At 37.5% G+C, this 21,770-nt stretch overlaps 1 protein-coding gene across 1 annotated transcript in view; it reads right to left on the reverse strand.

Annotated features, from left to right (window-relative positions):
- LOC122816580 (cytochrome P450 3A30-like) overlaps positions 1 to 21,770 on the reverse strand; it is a 336,585-nt gene that overhangs the window by 95,206 nt on the left and 219,609 nt on the right. The window contains exon 7 of the mRNA XM_044089466.1: positions 14,029 to 14,177. Coding sequence (XP_043945401.1) covers positions 14,029 to 14,177 — 149 coding nt within the window. The remainder of the gene's footprint in view (positions 1 to 14,028; positions 14,178 to 21,770) is intronic.

The following is a 21,770-nucleotide window of genomic DNA, read 5'->3' on the forward strand; positions in this document are numbered from 1 at the left end:
TAGCTGATAACGTGCATCCATGTTTTGGTGTATATTGAAAATGTTTTGGCATATGATACATACATCTGAAATGATAATATATGTTTATTGCTGTAATCCTTTTAAATTAATAACATGATCTTAAACTACCTAGGCTTTCCAAGATAGCTGCACACTGATCAACAGCTTAACTTTAGCTCCCTCATGTGCAAAAAGAAACTGAAAAACAAGGGCCACTTGTCACTTTTGTCAGTTACTGGCTGGTAAGTACACTGCCTAGATGCCAGCAAAGAAGAAACTAAGCAAGCCAGGAAGAAAATAAACTAGAAAAGTTGAAGAGAAAACACTGACTGTGACGAAACCTGTAGCTGTTCAGCAAAAAGCAGTTCAAGCTCCAGCTTTGGTGCAAGACATGATTTCCGGTAATCTATGGGAAAAATAAGTCAGATGTGCTCAGAGCTAATTAAAATAAACAAAACACTGAAGGAGTATATCAACTCAAATAATAAAAGATTAGAAAAAAATGGAAGAAGATTTAAACAAATATTCAGATCAGCTGATATAACTGGAAAAATCAGAGGTCTAAATGAGTTAATGATTCCTTTGTTTACATAGGAACACAATTCCATGGTACAAAAAAACAAAGCCTTTGCAACTGAGTACTATATGCAGTAGTGGTGTAGGATTACAAAGGCAATCAGAACATTTTCAAATGGAACATACAAGCATAATGTTGGCAATATTTAATTAATAAAAAAATTCAGGATCTCTTAATCATACTAAAATTGACTTTAAGTTACAGTTTCTGAGAAATATGATACTGCCAGGATGCCAACATAAGACAGACTGCCTTTAAGCTATATACTGGTATATAATGCAAATATTTTATTTGAATTTATGTTACAACACTGAAATTGCTAGTTACTCTTTCTAAAAGTGCAGCCATTCAGACAAATTTAGGTGATAAACTTCATCCAGCTGGTCAGATTTTGCTTATTTACTAAACAGATAATCAGGAAGTTGTTAACTTGTATTTCAATTGGTATCTTTATAAAGTATGGTAAATCAGCTAAATATATTAGACTGCATGGCTTTTGGAGGGATGTACCTACTTTTCAAAGGCCTTTCTACATATTTTCAGTGCTTGCAGGTTGACAGGTATATCAGTCCATGTTTGAAGAAGCTATCAGTTATTTCCTTTTGAGTTTTCAAGGGCAGATATAAAACTGTCCCTTTTTGCTCTGTCTTTTTCTTCCAGACATTTATTATTTGCTCTGGCATAATCATCCAATGTTCTACTTACCTTGAATATTTCTGAGTACGTTATTGATTTTGTCTACCTAAACAATGGTTCCCATATTCAGCCTGTCTTTTTTACTTGGTTGACCTGTCTGTGGATCCAGCATGTGGTCAGTTACAGAAACAGGAGCTCACCAGTTTTTCTTTAATAGACAATTACTTTTCAGTGTTCTTCTCTGAGACACCATGCAGGTGTTTATTCAGTAATTTCAGTCATAAATGTCTGGATGATAATGAACTGGAAATTTTAATGTTCTGATAGCTGAAGGGCTAAAGCTAAAAACAGCACATTAGTTTCTAGGTGTCATAGTGGAAGTCCTCCAGGCAATGTAACCTTTTATGCAAATACTGTACATCAACAACAGAAGTTTAACAAAATATTTACAACAGGGACAAAGCTGATATTATGCAGATGAAAAGAGATTCTTGAATGTGTGACTGGCTCTCTGGAGTACAAAACTTATCTGTTGAGTAATCTTGGAATCAGCTGCTTGTTTAAACAATGGATGATTTAAGGTCCATCTTTTATACATATCAAAAATACAAGTAGAGAAAGACAAGAATCATTAACACTACAGCAACATGCATGAAGAAGAAAATAATCAAACTGGCTATACCTCCAGCTGAGAACAATAAATAGTGCACAATTTCCTTAGATACTGGGTATGTCTTATTATGAAAAATGACAGATATAGATGAAGCATTCCAGTGCCTTTCTGTTTACCTTACTACTGTTTTCCCCCCTGTTCTTTGAGTCTGCCCAAATCCCCACTGAAGCATTAAGCTAAACATTTTTGAAATTTTAACTACAGGACTTGAACTCCAGTTTGAATTTTTTCTCCCAACCCTGACTTCCACCCCTTATGGTAATCTGACTTCCAAAGTCCCTCCCTCACCTCTTTCATCAGTTATCAAGTAACCTCTAAGTACTTTCCCATCCATTGTTTACCATATATCCATAATACAACTTGCCCACCATTCAAGGGTGTAGCCAGGCATACTATTTGTACTCTAAAGAGTAAATTTGTATTCTGAACCTGTTAGAAACATTCGGGCTTTATCAAGCCATATGTTGTCTATAACCTTATAGATTAATGCCTCTAAAATCATTTATACAGCTTGCTTACAGATAGGATTGCAAATCTAAAAACAAAACCTCTTACAGTTTTTGAATGAGCAGCTGAAAATGTTGCACACATTAAGTTGGGGGGGCAACAGCTTCAGTGATATGAACATTTTGTAAATGCCATGCAGATGGGGGTAGCAATAAGCATCTGTTAGTACAAAATGGAATTCACAGGCTACACCCAGCAAAGAAATATTGCACTTGTGTAAACCCTCCTTACTACAAATTGTCTCCTGCTCATTTTCCCACAGCTCCCATTTTCTTGGCCTCTCGCTGCCACACTCTGAGGGGATCCTAAGTTAATACTGTTCCATTCTTGAAAGATAAGAGATGTATTTTACTGTTTTGTACTTCAGATAATTATTTAGAAAGCTACTGCTTTATTTTTGCTTTATTTGTTGATTTAGCCTTGAAATCATTCTAAAGATCCCTAATACATGAAATTGCCTTGTCAAGGTAGTTTTATTGCGGTGTTACACTCTCAAGCAATCTTTCTTGGTGGTATTACATCAAGAGGTTAGCAATGCCTTGTACAGACACAAATACCCAGAAAGTAAATTTTATCTACAAAACTTCACTTAGAACTGAAATGTATAACATAATGTGGCTAAAACAAAGCCATTCTGCAGGGACAAGCTTAGAGCAGCTAGTTTGCATATTAAACAACTTTACTATCAAATCTTAGCACAAACTAACCTAGTGTAGTACCATACACCAGAGACCACCCAAGGAGACTTTTGTATAACCCAGTCCACGAACTACAGTAGTCCACCCACATACAGGTTTGGACAACATGGACATTCAAACTCCAAAAGTCTCTGTATCTAGCTTGGAAGATATGAGCATCCAGAGACAATTTAGCAATTGTCTCATGCTCAGAGACAACCATTTAGTCCTTAAAAAAACAAACACAATGTGTGAGAGATGTACATACACATTTTCACTGGAGACAAAAATCTTACATACAAGCAAGGTTGTCAAGAACACACACACTGTATCCTCCACACACAGTGTCCACAAACAAGCTTGTCAAGGACACACACTCTGCATCCACCACACATAGTGTCCACCACATGCACATATAGACCAACCTATGCACTAAAAGGCAATCTTCCCAGACCTTAAAGACCTCCTAAACCTATAAATAGCAACATCTATCCTCAGTGATCTCTAAAGGGCTCATCAAAAGCAACACCAAACACCACACATACTCCTACACCCACTGGTGCCCCAACAGCAAAACCTGTAAGGCAAGCCAACATATTACCCAGGACACTTGTCATAGGGGACTTCATTGTATGACACACAAATGTCCCACTCACCCGACTGAGCAAGGAAAAGATAACAGTTCATTGCTTATCCACAGCCAGGATCCACCAAGTTATGCATGCTCTCAATTCACTCACCAGATTCTATCATTGTCTGTGTGGGCGTTAGTAACCTGAGATGTACTGCTCTGGGACTATATGAAGAGAGACTTTATGCACCTCTCTGAATATGTGTCTCAGTCAGGCATTTGACTTACCTTGAGGAGCATTCTACCTTAACCAATGATGATGTCACAGTAGTCACAGTAGAACAAAAGATAACTGAACTCAGCAATTTGCTTATTTTCTGGTGTCCTTCCAGGAGGATTCAATATTTATCCAAAACAATGAATAAGTCACAAAAATAGCAAGAAAAGTGAGCACAAGCAGAGCTGGGGATCACAATGATGTAAAAAAATCCATTATTTTCCTACAAGCTGCTGTAGAACAATGAAAACTTTTATTAATCAAGATAAACACAACCAGATAAGTGCTTTCATCTCTGCTGATTCAGAGACTTCTTCAGACAAAGAAATAAGGATGAAACAATTCTTTAAATACTAAATTATAGCTTATGCAACTAAACCAATGCCCCCTAATTAATGTTAAAACACACCCACCAGCACAGTCAGCTCATAGTAAAGCATAAAACCTTCACACATTCTGTGAATTACTACTATGTAAAAACCTGTATATAACAATAAAACTAGTATCAAAAAGTATATATATATATATATATATATATATATATATATATATATATATATATATATAATATAATAAATACAATATGTAAACCACAACAATAGTAAAAATAGTACCCACAACGGGAGATACGTTCCTGTAGCAAAATAACAATAAGTACATAAACTCTGACTCATAAACAGGAACAGTATCGGCAGTTTACCAGCTTCCACCAAACTTAACTACGAACAAAGTCACAGTCCGTAGAACTCAATGACGCAAAATAAAACTTCTTTATTCGAACAGAAAGTAAGCGCTTTCACCATCAGGCTTCTTCAGACTTCAACGTTCACATACATAATTGATTTTAAATAGCAGTACTAAATGAATAAAATAAATGACGTCAGTGTTTTCTATTAGCTATTAAAGTAACAGGAAACATAAAAATCTCCCATATACAACATGCCCAGACAAATGCATAGGAGTGTAATCATATTGATCATATAAATGATTAAACCACTGTGACTAGATGCATGTATCTAATCATTTAGAATTTTTAAAAAAAATTTTTTTAAATTTTCTAGGATACATAAATCATCTGTTAAACTTATTATATTAAGAACATAAATAAAAATATATTAAATCATCTATTAAACTTCCTATATAAAAACATATATAAAAGTGTATTGAATTTAATACATAAATGTCTTAAAATTTCAAAGCATATTCAAACTACTTCTGAAAACATACAGCGCTATTTCTGTTTGGGTCTGACCAGTCTCCTTTTCTTTAAAATGAGCTGTAAATTCACCTTGTCATTTAACCCAGGATACTGATCTGCTCTACAACGTACGATCCAACGTAATTCACATTCTTGGGTATAATTATCTAAGTCTCCCCCTCTAGTGTTTGGCTTAATAACCTGTATAACATGGAAACCAAATGTATGTGTACTGCCCAATATTCTACAATGCTTGGCTAACGCATTGTTCTCAGATCCTATATGCATGTGATAAATATGTTCCCTTATACGTTCTCTAAACTGTCTACTGGTTTTATCAATGTAGAATACCGAGCATAGTTACCAATGCAGAATACCGAGCATCTGAGAACAATGCGTTAGCCAAGCATTGTAGAATATTGGGCAGTACACATACATTTGGTTTCCGTGTTATACAGGTTATTAAGCCAACTATGCTCGGTATTCTACATTGGTAAAACCAGTAGACAGTTTAGAGAACGTATAAGGGAACATATTTATCACATGCGTATAGGATCTGAGAACAATGCGTTAGCCAAGCATTGTAGAATATCGGGCAGTACACATACGTTTGGTTTCCGTGTTATACAGGTTATTAAGCCAAACACTAGAGGGGGAGACTTAGATAATTATACCCAAGAATGTGAATTACGTTGGATCGTACGTTGTAGAGCAGATCAGTATCCTGGGTTAAATGACAAGGTGAATTTACAGCCCATTTTAAAGAAAAGGAGACTGGTCAGACCCAAACAGAAATAGCGCTGTATGTTTTCAGAAGTAGTTTGAATATGTTTTGAAATTTTAAGACATTTATGTATTAAATTCAATACACTTTTATATATGTTTTTATATAGGAAGTTTAATAGATGATTTAATATATTTTTATATATGTTCTTAATATAATAAGTTTAACAGATGATTCATGTATCCTAGAAAATTAAAAAAATTTTTTTTAAAAATTCTAAATGATTAGATACATGCATCTAGTCACAGTGGTTTAATCATTTATATGATCAATATGATTACACTCCTATGCATTTGTTTGGGCATGTTATATATGGGAGATTTTTATGTTTCCTGTTACTTTAATAGCTAATAGAAAACACTGACGTAATTTATTTTATTCATTTAGTACTGCTATTTAAAATCAATTATGTATGTGAACGTTGAAGTCTGAAGAAGCCTGATGGTGAAAGCGCTTAATTTCTGTTAGAATAAAGAAGTTTTATTTTGCGTCATTGAGTTCTATGGACTATGACTTTGTTCGTAGTTAAGTTTGGTGGAAGCTGGTAAACTGACGATACTGTTCCTGTTTATGAGTCAGAGTTTATGTAATAAATACAATATGATAAATGTGGAATCCCATATAAAGCACACAATAAATAAAATTAATCTTTCTAATGACGTAGGTTTTAGAAAACAGGACAATAAAAATGCATTATCTAAGCCTGGCCATTAGTTCTCAGTTCATAGTAAAGCATAAAACCTTCACAAATCTGTAAATAACTAAAAACTATGTAAAAACCTATATATAATAATAAAACTAGCATTAAAAAAAAAAAAAAAAAATATATATATATATATATATATATATATATATATATATATATATAAAATAAATACAGTATAATAAATGTGGAAGCAGTATTAGCATAATCTCATGTAAAGCACACAATAAATAAAATTCATCTTTCTAATGCCTTACATTTCAGAAAACAGGACAATGAGAATGCATCATTTAAGCTTGGCCACTGTGTGGCATTAGTTCTCAGTTGCCATAAAGCCTCATGTTTTTCCAAAATTAATGTCCATGGACCACCTCTTATGTCTGGGAAGTGCCTCAATGATAATAAATTTAAAACCATGGTCAACATGTTTCATACAATGTTTTGCCAATGTATTCTTTACATTGTTGTTTTTATATCCCTGAGATGTTCATAAATGCGGTTCCTAAATTTCCTTTCCGTAATGCCTATATAAAAACAAAGACACTTTAAGCAGAATGCACAGTATACCACTCTCTCAGTGTTACATGAACATTTCTCATTCAAACTCACTTTTATATTGTTAATGTTAAAATTACATCCTTCTTGTATATATGGACAATAATTGCAACTACCATACTTACTCAGCTTTCCACTTTCATATCTCTTTGTTCTAGTCTCTAAAATAGATTTTAGGCATTTGTCCTTTCTGTACACTATACAAGTTTTTTCGCCGACCAGTTTCCTTATGTCCTTGTTGTTTACAATAACCAACCAAATTTTGGTCAGTATTTTGGCTATGTTCCTACTCGAGCAGTTGAATGTAGTAACAAATGCAGTATTAAAATTACTTGGTTCCTTACGCTCCACACTTTGCAAATTCAATGTATTAGAACATTGTGTATTTTCTAAATAATTTTCCAGGATGTTATCCACACTACAGTTCCTCGCCTTTTGATTCAAAATACGCAAAAAATACCTTTTTTTCACACTTGTTGATTACTTCCAGCATAACCTCATTTACAAGACTGAATGGATAGGCCCTACAAATAAACGTGTCTTTCAGCTTGTCACATTCATCTAAAAAACTGTTAAAGAAGGTGACCATATGTGCAGCCCTTACAAACTGCCCTTTAACCACAGCTTCTGAACATTGGCTAAAATTTTATCCACCTCCTTAGAACCTTTTTTAGGTCATGCCAAATTGATAAACCTACAAAGACAGCAAATAAATCCAAAGAAACCAAAAGGTGTTACTGCTCAATGTTAGGAGCCTAAACTAGAAATTCCACACCTTATAAGCTCTACTCACTCTGGAGAATATAGACTTCTGTGCTGTTACCTAGACAAGGTCTAAATCCACAGAAAGTACTCTGGTACAAAATACTCTATACCCAAATGGGTTAAATGAAGAGTTAAACTGGGGAATGCTAATTTAAATATTTAATTGTTTGATTAATTGATGTGAATCATGTTTTTTACTCCTTGAAGGCTCTTGGGCCGAGACGTCAGAGATAGAGATTTTTATAATAAACCTGTGTTGGATCTACTGGCTGGTTGTGCTTTACAGTTCATACTTGTTGCTAATATGCCCTGAGACTCCACCAGCATTTGTTCTTATCTATGGAGCTGATGGTCTAAATGTGTAGAAGGTGCTGAAGCGAGTACTTTCTGTGGATTTAGACCACGTCTAGGTAACAGCACAGATGTCTATATTCTCCAGAGTGAGTAGAGCTTATAAGGTGTGGGGTTTCTAGTTTAGGCTCCTAACATTGAGCAGTAACACCTTTTGGTTTCTTGGGTTTATTTGCGGTCTTTGTATGTTTCATTAGCTTATAGCTAGACTTACTGGCGACACACAGCATTAAAGTGAATACCCTATTCATGGAAGACTTTAGCTACCCCTCTATTTATTAACACAAAAACCCTTAATGAGTGTGCACACTCACCAGCGGTTCAAACATACTGGAACTAGTACTCACCAAAATGGGAGAGTGCTGCACATCCCACCCCCACCCAGTGCCACATCCTCAATGGTGAGGTCAGGCCACAAAGCTGTCTCCTTCAAAATTAAAATCACCTTGGAATCCCAGTAAACCCTGTTAACAATTAGAACTATTCCAACGCAAAGTACACCAACCAAAGGAAAGGGCAAAGTGCATAAGAAAACTAAAACCTATCCAAAAATGTGCACTTAGAGGTGTCAAAAGCTATTGTACAAAGAATTCCGAGGGTCAAAGTACAAATCAAACCAGATTGACCAAATGCTCTGTATAACACTCAAACTTTCAATGGTCAGTTTAAAGATACCAAATCACAAGTATACCAATGTACCAAAATGCCACCACAATTTAAAATCACCAAAGGATTCTGATGAGTTAAGCATGAAGTATAATGTCCTCAGATTTATAAAAAAACATGCTTTTGTCCTCACCAAAATGAATCAAGGACTTCATTAGAACTAGAACTAGAGAAACACTTCACCCCAGGGATTAAATACTGAACTCTATCACTTAACCAATTGCATTAATTAAAATGACTGAAAAGTTAAAAATTAAAGTGACTGCACAATACATAACAGTACAATGCATAAACCATACTGTTATCAAATATACAAAAGTGTAAAAAATTATTAAAACTTGAGAATACTACTTCACCTACCCATAAATTATTAAGAAACAACAATACAGTATCCAGGAACAAAGATGGTTTGGCATACAGAAAGATAGATTTATTGTTTAAAGATCTTTTACACCAGGGAATTATTTTGGATTCCTTATTTCAGTTTTTACGTAACACACATCTTCTTATCCTAGCCATTATTTGGGATACCTAAGGTCCACAAGAATATTGCAAGGCAACTTTTTAAGCCTATTGCAGCAGTTTGTGGTCCTAAGATATACCTGCAAGCACTACCTGTGGATAGAATACTTAAGCCTATTAGGATGAACAGGTCACACATGATTAAAGACTCTTGTGACTTTATGTGTAAGTTGGTGTGATGACCCACCACTGGGCCATAATCAAGTAGCCTCAATCCTCACCAATGGCAACAGTGGGGGACATACACTGAGAGGATGACAAGCACACACGCAGTATTTGCAGTTCCCCTTAAGAGCATACATAAACCACAGTCAATATGTGGCTAGTTTCTACCTCTTTCTCCAGATCCCCAATAAGAATCCCCACTGACACAGCTATTAAGTTGAGATCTCAGCTGAGTTGCCAAGCCAAGACCTCCAGCACCCTCTCTGTCCAACCAGTTCTTCGTGTCCCTGCCCAAGTAGCTGACACACACACTCTTTGAGGTTTAATTCACACACACACACACACACACACACACACACACACACACACACACACACACACACACACACACACACACCTGGGAAAGGCTGACACAGGTTTACTAGCTATGCCTCCTTTTGCCCAGACTATAAGGTAGTTATCACTGCCACCAGCCAACTCCTTATCAGCTACTTTAAGGCCCTAACAAAAGATGCCCAATCTTGCTGTGTAATATTAATATTAATACAAATGGTAGCTTGACCAAGAGCAAGGTTATTAGGAGTGACCCACATAGTGTCTCCAAATAAATATGCAACTACTCTCAAAACATAAATATCTCTAGACAGATCAGCCACAATGAAAAGTTTAAAAATATTTAATAATGAATAAAAGAGCAAGAAAATACTCAGTATATAATCGCAATGACATCAGGGTTCAAAATCACAGGAAATATTTAAAACAACATTGTAGGACAGTCTCAAATAAATAAAGAAAAATATCTAAACTAAGCTTTGCTATATTCCTGACTATATCTAAGAGAGTTACTATAACTCAGAAACTGACTTACAGAGCAAGGCAAATGTGATGAATGGTTCTTGTCAGGTCCAAGACAGAATACAGAATGCTCTGTCTCTCTAGGAGACTCCTCAAATTAATATCTCAAATATCACTGCTGAGATAGCTTGCAGAATGACATCATTTCTTGTCATCTGACTCTATCCTAGGTGAAACCCCCATGCTGGAAGCTTAGCAGTATTTAGCATCTACCTGTGAAAATAAATAGACCTCAGATATTTGGCAGATGCTGGAAGTCATAAAACAATTGCATTCCTTCATACTTTCAGAGGGAGTAATTAGTTCACTCCAAAGACAATACAGAAAGCTCACTAGTATAGACATTATGTCTCTGGTCTAGCCTACAAAGTAATTTAATTTCAGCTATATTTCTGAAGTTAACCTCCTGTATTCCAGTTTCCACTGTTAAAATATATACATTTAAACAGTTACAAAAGTTCATGTACATTTCTGTTCTCTTCCAGTACGACACACTGTGGTTACATTTTAAGCACATGCACTTTATAAAATAGTTTTTAACACATGTCTGTACAGACCAGTTTGATATACACATGACATGCAGTTTTAATACAGTTGTAACACAAGCATCCTATAGAAATCATGTTGATATTCACAAATGAAAGATAATTATTTACAAAATTTCAGATAGCTGTCATAGCAGTATCTCCTTTTGTGACACTTGGATTCAGATGTCTTTGGAGAAAATAATAGCTTTTTGGCTATTGATGTGGTAGACCTTTTTTCATGTATTCCACAACATGAAGTCTAAGAGTTGTTTAATGAATTTATTTTAGCATATGGGTTTTTATCTACTCAGGATGTTAAATTGTTGATGGATATCATGGAATTAATTTTGTCTAATAAGTTTCTTTGTTTTGAAGGGGAAATATGCAGACAAATTAAAGGATTTGCTATGGGCGCAGCATGAGCACCAGTATTTACTAATTTGGTCATATTATCTTGGGAGGAGCAGGTAATTTTCCCCTCAAAATTCTATTCCATATGCAAGTTGTACCTTAGATTTTTGGATGATATCAAAATAAACCACTCTGGTGGAATTCTAAACTTAATAGTGTATATAACAAAAGGAAAAAAGTCATGGTGGAAGAGCAACTCCTATAATTATAGGTACTCTCTAATTAAATTAATCAGGAAATTAAGAGGACTAATTATGTCCAACAAAGCCAATTACAAGGTAAGGATAGCCTCACAGACTAAAGACAACCGCAAGGCCCTCTACAGTTATATCAAAGGCAGCACACATCAATGTGCCAAACTAGTGATCAATGATGCCACCTTTACCGAGGAGTACTGCGACATAGTGAATATGCTGGCTAACAAAATCAAACTCCACCTACCAATTCCCTCGCCTCCCCCACAAAAAATAACTACTAGCATAACCCCCCTGAATTATTAACAAGGATCAGATTCTGGTGAACTTTCTAATGCCAAAACTGCAGCCTCAATGTGCCAAGACAATATTCCGGGATGCCTTCCAAATAGCTTGAAACATGACTTATCAGGACCACTTGAGTCAATTTTCAACTACTACCTCAAAACAGAGCTTTGTACTATGAGAATGAAGGACTACAATGGTTATCCCACTTCACAAGGGTGGATGATCAACTGACCCTGGAAACTACAGACCTATTAGTCTGAGTAGTATAAAATGCAAAGTCATGGAACAAATTATCATGCAAATGATCAAGAAAGACATATACAACCTTCAGACACCAGACCCAGCCCAGTCTGGCTTTATCAAGGGAAGGTCATGCCTACTAAATCTGGTAGACTACTTTGAGAAGGTCACCAAGGCAATGGATGAGGGAAAAACAGTGCATACATACACAATACCCCACACAGGCAAAGTTGACAAACTCTTCAAACTTGGCATAAACCCCTACATAACTCACTGTATTGCCAGCTGTCTCAGAGACAGTTCCCAGGAAGTTAGGACTAGTGATACTACCTCTACTAAGAGACTGGTCATCAGATGGTTATCTCAGGGCTCTGTGCTGGGATCACTTCTCTTTGTCATCCTCTTTTTGGAGGTAAAAGCTAATGTCAAGTTCCTTTGGCTGACCAAATTCGCAGATGACTGCAAATTGGGAGCTATCATAAATTCATTCCCCCATGACACAAAAATCTTACAAAAGAGTCAAACACTACCAAATGACTAGTGTTAAAGTCCTGGACTAAAACTCAATACCAAGACATGCATTATAGTGCCTTTTGAGAAAATTTCCACCCAGCTTAATTACTCCATCAATAAGATACCCCTGAGAGTTAAAGTGGTAGTCAGGAGTCTGGAAACATATGTAGACAGTAATTTGGCTTTTAAACAACATGTGGCCAAGGTAGAAAGAAAATCCTTCTATGTCACCCAACTTATAAGTAAGGTCATGGCACTCAGATCCAAGGAAGTCACTTTATCCAGCCCTTATCAGATTCATCATTGAGTAGTACAGTAGTTTTTACTGAATGGTTTGTCTGCATGACCTTTTTACTGTTTGGGTTGATTTTCTCAGGAAATGGGACATATAATCCCCTTTCTTCTGTAGTGATGTCAGTTCAGAGTTAGAATATAAAAATAGCAGGGTGAAGGGTATGGAAGGGCTTGCTGTATTAAATTGAACTGATTCATGCTCTGTTTTTTTTCTTAAATGTGTACCTTAGTGTATTCTTTAACATAAATAGGTTTATCTTTATTTTGGGGTAGTGTTTACCAGGCTTTTTAGTTAGTCCATGTTTTGTGTTCTAGGATTCAGTGACCTATCATTTATGGTTACATCTTAAGCATGGAAAACATTTTGAAGTACACTGTACCATTATTAAAATATCCCACCAAATTCTGGGTATTCTTTGTTTATCTACCATTGTTGTCACGTAACAATTGGATGGATAACAATGGGTCACATGCTAAAACAGTAAAACTCTGACTTTAGAGCTTTTTAGCCTTCATCTAATGAGTTTTAATTTTTGTCATATATGGCTCCTGTATCATTCTCTGTTTTGGCCACAGTATCAGTGGGATAATCCACAACTGTGATCATCTAAAATGTCTTGTGAACTACTATATTTGTATCATGCCACAGGAAGGGGAAGGGAGGACTGACTGTAGCTAAGTACAGGAAAAAGTTGTTTGGTGTTTGCCTAATCTTTTACAGACAGGAGTATGCAATGACATCAGCATTCCAAAATAATTTTCCTCTGCAAATGAATGCAAGATATGTGCATCCACACTAGCTGTTATGGTGTCCATGGAAAACAAAGACCATATCACTCTGATCCTACTACTCTCCCAAGACAGGAGAATTGACAGTCCTGCCACACCTCCCCCATCTGTTATTTCATTAACTGCAATGGTAATTCAACATAGAACAGCAACAGAACACTGCAAAAAGAAGCCCATTCTCTGCATCCATGAGTTGGCCTCTCTTCTGGGAATTTGACTGAAAATCATGATACAATCAAAGACACTATCAAAACATGTGACTGATTCCTGGAATAATCCTTGCTATATACCTGCCACGATTAACAATGGGTTGAAAAAGCTGAACTTCAGAGCTTTCTTCATATGCACCACAAAAGGTTCATTGGGATGATTCAGAGAGTCAATGTCCACACTAAAAGAAGTACTGCCAATCACATCCAAACTGTAGGCGCCAAAGAACCTGAAAGAGATCAAAAGTAAATTTTAGGGAGCTCACACTGCATAAATCTCTGAATATGTACTACAAAGAGCAAGTGTGATGAAAAGAATAACACATTTAACTCTCCCTTAAAACTCCACTACTCAAGTTTGAATAGTTCTGACTTTCTATTGAAGATTCTATATAAGACACTGACAATTTTGATTTTGTCTGGTTTGGCTTTATCATGAGAGACCTGTTTATAGCATGCATAGTACAGTTCCCCAGGCAGAGCACATTAGAATCTATTTTTATTTCATTTTTATACATGAGCATGTTTTAAAACAGTCAGAGAATTGTATGTTTAGAATAAAAACAGTGAAATGTGCAATTGTTTATCTCTTACTGAATACATCTATTTTTCTATATTATTGTCTACTGAACAGTGTTTCTGCATACGCCATGTTTAGAGGAAAAAAATTAGCTTTCAGCTTCATTCTGTCAGATGGCAAACATAAAAACAGTCAGGAATCGCTTTTGTATTGCATCATAAGAGAATGGTAGCAATCTGAAAAAGTTCTGATCATGACTAGGAATAAACTAACCAAAATGCATATATAATTCAGATGAACTGACTTTACAGTTCTTACAGATTTTGGAGATCTAAAATAAGGAGACTATGTATAAACAGTATTACAATGTAAACTAAAATTGTCAGCATAGGGCTGTCTCAACATATATTCATAAAAAAGATTGCTACAGTCTCTGTAGTAGCGAAAATGAAAATAACTGTTCCGGACTGCTGTTCAAGAATTTATGCAAGGACATGTTAAAATTAGTCAGAATTTTGAAAATCTGTGGAAGTTAAAAAGTAATGTTTACAAGAACCATTAACAACCTTGTAGTATTAAAAGGATATAGTGGAGCAAAACTTGCAAGAAAATAATACTTGCATAAAATACATTAATTCAGGAATATCCAAACTGAACAAGCTTTAATAAATTTGCATATAGATTGAAAGAGATCACATGCCATAGTCTCCACACAAGCAATGCTGTAAATGTGTGTATGGATTATCTTGTCAAACATCAAATGTTCTTATGAGTGTACAGAAAAAGAGCAATAATTTTAGAGGAAATTGAAAATTATCACAAATAAATATAGAACCATTTTTTTCTGGGTGGGCAATTGCCCCTCTACTCCCACCCCTCACAAATTATATATCAACTTTGAGATTGCAAATTCCCTTACTCTGCTGCAATGCAAACTCATGCAGTATTCTGCATGCAAAAGTTCAATACAAAATTCTGACTGGCATTTACACTATCTTTTAGACTCATTTGAAGAGCCTACTCATGGCATAACAAGTACTGGAACAACGTGACTAATTTAGTCTGCAGAAACAAACTCTGCTAAGTGTGTAAAGACAAAATATGCACAAACAACTCAATGCACGACCAAAAAGGCAACAGGCAGGATGCATGTATATACTGCACAGAAACACAAAAAATATACAGCACCCAAATAAAACTGTAATTAACTATTTCATATACAAAGCATGCTCCATTGAACACAGAAAAACAAACCAGTTTTCTCTCCTCAAACAGGAGCTTCTTCAGTGTCAAATTATACTCTGTGACATCATCAACTTATATACTTTTTCTGGTGAGAAATTTCATTTTTTTTTCAAATAAAATTCAGTTCATAAATGGTGAAAAATTGGTACAATTAATAAAAGACTGCTAAATGCATGGCCAATAAATATAAAATAATGAAAAAGAAAGTAATAATATTATTTTCTAATAAATTAGGTAAAACAGTAAGTGAGTTAAATATGAACACAGGTATGCACTTCCACAAAGAACTGTAAACTAAACATATTTCAGCAGACAGATGGCACTAGAAATACTGAGTATTCGTAAGTTGCTATTAATACTGTACTAAAAGAAGATGACTGCAATCTAGCTCCAAAGCATTGACAAATGTGATAAAATCTACCCATGTAGAAAGCCATTGAGAAATTTGAGAGTACTGAACCACATTTTCTCAATGTTTTTGCAGGGGGGCATGCCCCATATACCCCCCCATGTGAGTGAAGTGCACACCCACACCTTCTGCTAATTATATAAACCCTTTCCCAGTATAACTTTGATTTTATCAGTATTTTGTGTTTAGATATAGCTACTTTCACTGTGGATCATTTGACTGTTGATATTACGCTGTTTAAATATTTTTAAGTGTGTGTGTGTATATATATATATGTGTGTGTGTGTGTGCATGTATATATGGGTCTACTTTGTTTGGTGAAAACCCAATATACTCGAACGTTATTGTCGTGAGACGAAAGTGAAAATTGAAATCCTGAACCATGCAGTTTTACCCAGGGCAAGTAAACACTTGCCCAGTGTAGGGAAATATGCCCTTTTCCAATCTTGGAGTTGGTATATATAGTTGGGAGGTACACTGGTGGTTTGGGGATGTAACCCCCCCACGTAGGTGGGTTTCTGATAATACGGTGTGTTTTCTTGAAGTTTTGGGCTTGGGAAAAACTGTGCAATTCGAAATTTCAGTTTTTGTTATTTTCATCTCGTGAAGATAACGTTCAAGTATATGGGCTTTCTACCATGCAAAGCAGATCACACACATATATATATATATATATATATATATATATATATATATATATATATATGTATGTCACAGAAAATACATTAAAACAAGGGAACACAATGGATTCTTTGAATGGGTTAGAATAATTTTGTAATTTATTTACTTTTCGTTTAGTCAGTTGTCAGAAAAGTACATTTGTCACTAGATTGCGAATTATAAGAGAAGTAGAAGCAGTGAAGATGTGAAGAGGAAGGAAAAAACAATGGCAGAGAAGGATCAGTAGAGAAACTGAGCATATGAGAGAGGACAAAATGAGAAGAGTGGGCAAATGAGGTGTAAAAGGAAAGGAAGATATGAAGCAATATGATGGAGGAAGAAAGTAGGCGGAGTGAAAAAACAAGTTTCAAAAACAAGAGATACATAGTATGAGAAGTGAAGTTTGGAACAGACGAATTTGTCATGGAATGACCTTGGTATGAATGGAGTGGGGGGTTGGGAAGTAGGAAGATAGGTAAGTTAGGTTTGTGTGGGTAGGGAGTGGCTACAAAAGAGTTAATTAAGTTGGGAGCTGAGGAAGTGAGGTAATGTTAAGGAGTGGGTCTTAGGGGTTTTGAAGGGGAAACTAGTGAGAGTAAGGACATTTTGGTGTGGTCTTGTTGAAGCAGGATTATGTTCCTGACGACCTGAGGTGTGAGTAAGGTAGGCCTTGGGTAGCTATAAGTCGGTTAGGTGAGTACAGTTATGGGTTATATTTTATTTTATATATATATTTTTTTCTGCTAAAGTGTGGATTATGGTGGGTTGAATAAAATCTATATTAGAGGCTCTGATCTGTTGGTATTGTTGTTATAGATATGATTTTGAGACATTTCACAGGGTAGATTAGGAAAGCTGAGGTTGTTTTACTAGTTTGTGCTCTCCTTGTTAGATTATGGTGGTTGAGCGGTTTGGGGTTTCTTTTTTGTAGTAGTGTCCATGGTGGTCTAGTGTTTCTTCATTGTAATTATAAGGTTTTCTTGCTGCATATTTGTGTTCTATGGTGGTTTAGCGGCTTATTCGTCTGGGCGTGTGTATTTTATTTCATTCTGTTGTTTTCCATGGTGGCTTGGTTGTTATTTTGCCTGGATTGGTTTGATTGCTTGCAAGGTGTTCCCTGTTGGTTTTGTGGCTTTTGCCTTGTTGTAGCAGTTTTAGCTTGGTGTTTGTGTTCATGGTGGTGTAGCAGTTGTCCGTGGGCTGTTAAGACCGCTCACGGCTAGGTGTCCATCCACTGTAGCGCTATGTGGCCACCTGCTTTCTTTTTTTTTTTTTTTTTTTTTTTTTTTATTAAAAGAAAAGGAAATGTAAAGAAAATGGAGAAGAGTGATATGAGGTCAATGCTGGGCAGGTGGTGGGTGCCTTTCTTGATGGGGTGAGGTGGAGTGTGTCACTCGTCCTCATTTGGTGGCTTGGTGTGCTGGTTACCTCCTCAGGATTGCAGCAGATAAGTGCGGATTCTTGGTATCCCTGGTGATTAGTGGTTAATGGCTGGTTAGGCAGTAGCGGCAGTTGGTGGTGTGTGTGTATGTGTGTGTGTGTGTGTGTGTGTGTGTGTGTGTGTGTGTGTGTGTGTGTGTGTGTGTGTGTGTGTGTGTGTCTGTTTTCCCTTCATTTGTCAAGTTAGGTGAGTGGTGGCTTTTGTTGGGGGTGTGAGCATTTTTTTTTTGTTCCCTGGTGGTTAGGGGATGTCCCCGGGACCTGGAGGAGTGTAGTAGCTTGGTTAGGTGTTGTCTCCCTGGTGGTTAGTGGTTTTTGGTCTGAAGGAAAGCTGTTGTGGCTTTTATCAGTTGGCATGCAGAGTTCACACATGCATGGTAGTGTTGGCAACTGCAGATTTTTTTTTTTTTTTTTATAAAGTTAAAGAGGAAAATGACTATAAGTAATTAGCATGCTCGGTTCTTTAGGTAGATTAGGGTTTGGGTGCATGAGGAGGTTGGCAGGTGGTGGGAAGCTAGTCAACATAGTGCAGGCAGGGGTGCGTGGTTCAAGTCCCTAGACAGCCAACTTAGGCTAGCTTGTAGTAGCAGGGGGTAGGGAGTTGCAAATGAATGAGTGGTTGGTTCTGATGGTGGTGGTAAAAGCCAGGGGGTCAAGTTTTTTTTTTCCAAGCCCTGGGCTGAAGCAGAGCAGGTAGTTCGGGGGGGATAGTTAGTCGGGGTTAGGGGTTTAGGAGATAGGTGTTAGGCATAGGGATTCATGTGTTGAGCTTGGCTGCAGGTTGTGGTGAATGCTGTTAAGACATTCTTTATGGGTTGTTTTAACAATGTATCTTTTGTTTCTGTAGATATCATGGCTGAGGCATTGAGACAGAGGTGGGCCAGTATTGTAGCACAGGCAGAGGATATGTTCACGGACATGTCTACAGAAGTTCCATCAACTAGTGCACAGGATCCGAAAACTCGACAGAAGCAGATGGTGCCTGCAACCCGGGGGTCAAGAGTGAAGAGAACCAGACAGTCAGCAATGGCAGAGGTGGCAATGGAGGTTGGGACACCGGTCGTGGCCCCTTCATCTTCTGCAGGTAATTCTTTATCAGGTCTGATGGGCAGTAAGGAGATAGCGATAGCTCTGGGGGGGGGGCAGGATGCAGTGAAGATGTACAAGGTGAGGTAGCAGGTAGGGGTTTAGGGGCATTGGATAATTGTGAGAGTGTTTCTGATAATACTCTATCATTGCTTGATCAGGAGTTGGGGTCAGACTTAGATGTGGTGGGGTCTGACTTTGGGTTGCAGCCTGGGGATTGGTTGACAATGCAGGCCTTACATCAGGAAGGGGCACCCATTGTATTGACCCCCCCACATATCTCTGGTGGTGAAAGAGAAGATTTGGAAAGGGGAATTAGTTGACATTTTTGAATTGCTTGATGCTGATGATGTTCAATGTTTGACAGAGGCAGAGTCGGCTAATGGGAAGGACCTTTTGGTGGCACTGGCGGGCATTGGTCGCAGAAGGGAAGGTAGGTTTTGGCCTAGGTCATGGGATAATTGGGTCCTTGGTTTTATATACTACATGGCAGTTTGGTTGGAGAGGGATACTTCGCTGGCTTTTCCGCCTTTGCCCTATATTTTGTCTATCAGGGAAGCACAGAGGTTGCGGCCAGGCTATGCTTGGTTTTGGTATGATCAGAAGTTTTGTAAGTGGAAGGCAGTGGATAAATCCATGCAGTGGGAGGTCAGACACCCAGACATTTGGCTTTCTACCATGATGGACACCGGTGGGTGGGGTAGTAGATTGGCTCAACCATTTGGGGGAGGTTCTGGGATATGTTGGGCTTTTAATGCAGGGAAGTGTTCTTGGGTAGGTTGTAAATTTTTCCATATTTGCTCTAAGTGTATGGGGGCTCTTGCTGTTACACAATGTGGGGGGTGTGGGTCTTGTTGGTGGTTCAGGCATCTTATTCTGTGGGTCCTAGAGGTTGGGTTGGTTCTCATTGCAAGGTGGACGAGACCAGGCTAATTTTCAGGGGCAAAGGAGGGGGGTCCTTTTGTGGAGTTAGGGGGTGACCAGGGGACTCATTCACCTATTAAGGTTCAGGTTTTGGAGTCATTCCTGACCCATTACCTGTTGCCAGTTGTGGCAGGGGAGTTGATTGAGGGTTTTTCAAGGGGTTTTTCAATTAAGTCCACGTTGGTGGGGGATGGTATGGTGAGTAAAAAGTTGAAGTCTGTAAGAGGGAGGGAGGGGATTTTGCAGGAGTTGACTGACAAGGAGTGTCAGGCAGGGAGATTGTTGGGCCCATTTAGTTGTCCTTAGTTTTCTAACTTTAAAGTGTCACTGTTAGGTTTGGTTCCTAAGAAAAAGCAGGGTAAATTTAATTGAATATATCATTTGTCATACCCTGGGGGTAAGTCTGTGAATGACTTCATACCCAGTGCAGAGGTAAGGTCACGTATTCATCTTTGGATGATGCGGTCCGAATTACCAGGAGTTTTGAGGATCCCTGGTTAGTTAAAGTAGATATTGAGTTAGCTTTTTGTTTGTTGCCAGTGCGGGAGGAGGATTGGTCTTTGTTGGGCATGGTGGTTGGGGATAAATTTTATTTTGACACCATGCCTATGGAATGTGCAGTGGCGTGTTCCACTTTTGAAAAGTTTATCTCAGCACTCCATTGGATTTGGCATCAGAGGGTAAAGGATCAGCAAGCAGTTCACTATTTAGATGATTTTTGTTGGGTAATGGTTGAGATAAGGCGCAGGCAGCTCTGTGTGAGTTTGTGGGGATGTGCGAGTCCCTTGGAGTTCTTTTGACTAAGCATAAGTTAGAGGGCCCTGCAAAAGCGTTGGAATTTTTGGGCATGACAGTAGATGCAAGACAAGGTTTGTTTTGTTTACCGCAGGACAAGTTGGTTCGGTTGCAAGCAAAACTCTGCTGGGTGAAGTCCAAGTCCAATGTTTGGGTGTGAGAGGTTATGGAATTGTTGGTTTTGATGAATTTCACTTGTAGGGCTGTGCATCTGGGGTACACGTTTTGCCGGTCTGTAGCATTTCTTTTGAAAGGAGGGAGGAGTGAACACCACAGAATGCGGGTCACTAAGCTAGTGCGAGAGGATTTAGAGTTGTGGATGACACTTTTGGAACAGTTTAATGGGATTTCATTCTGGCAGTCGGATTGGGTAGAGCAATAGGAACTGCAGTTGTTTACTGATGCAGCTGGGGGGACTGAGCATTGGAGCTTACTTTGCAGGCCAATGGTTTTCAGCCCCTTGGCTAGAGCATTGGTCAGAAGAGTGGAAACGGGATGTTGCCTGTTTGGAGTTGATGCCAATTTGGGTGGTTTCGGTGGTTTGGCAGGATAGGATTGTTTAAAAGTTAGGAGGGTGTTTTTTTATTTGGGTAATACTGTGGTGGTGGGTGTTGCAGGTTAAGATGGCTAAATCTTCTCATTTGTTACTTGTTCTCTGAAAACTGGTATTGCAAAGTTTGATGATTAACTTTTCCTTCACAGCATTGCATGTGCCTGGGGTTAAAAATGAGATAACTGATGGTT

The sequence above is a fragment of the Protopterus annectens genome, chromosome 12.part0, assembly GCF_019279795.1.
Source record: "Protopterus annectens isolate FY-2018-M chromosome 12.part0, PAN1.0, whole genome shotgun sequence".
NCBI lineage: Eukaryota > Metazoa > Chordata > Ceratodontiformes > Protopteridae > Protopterus > Protopterus annectens.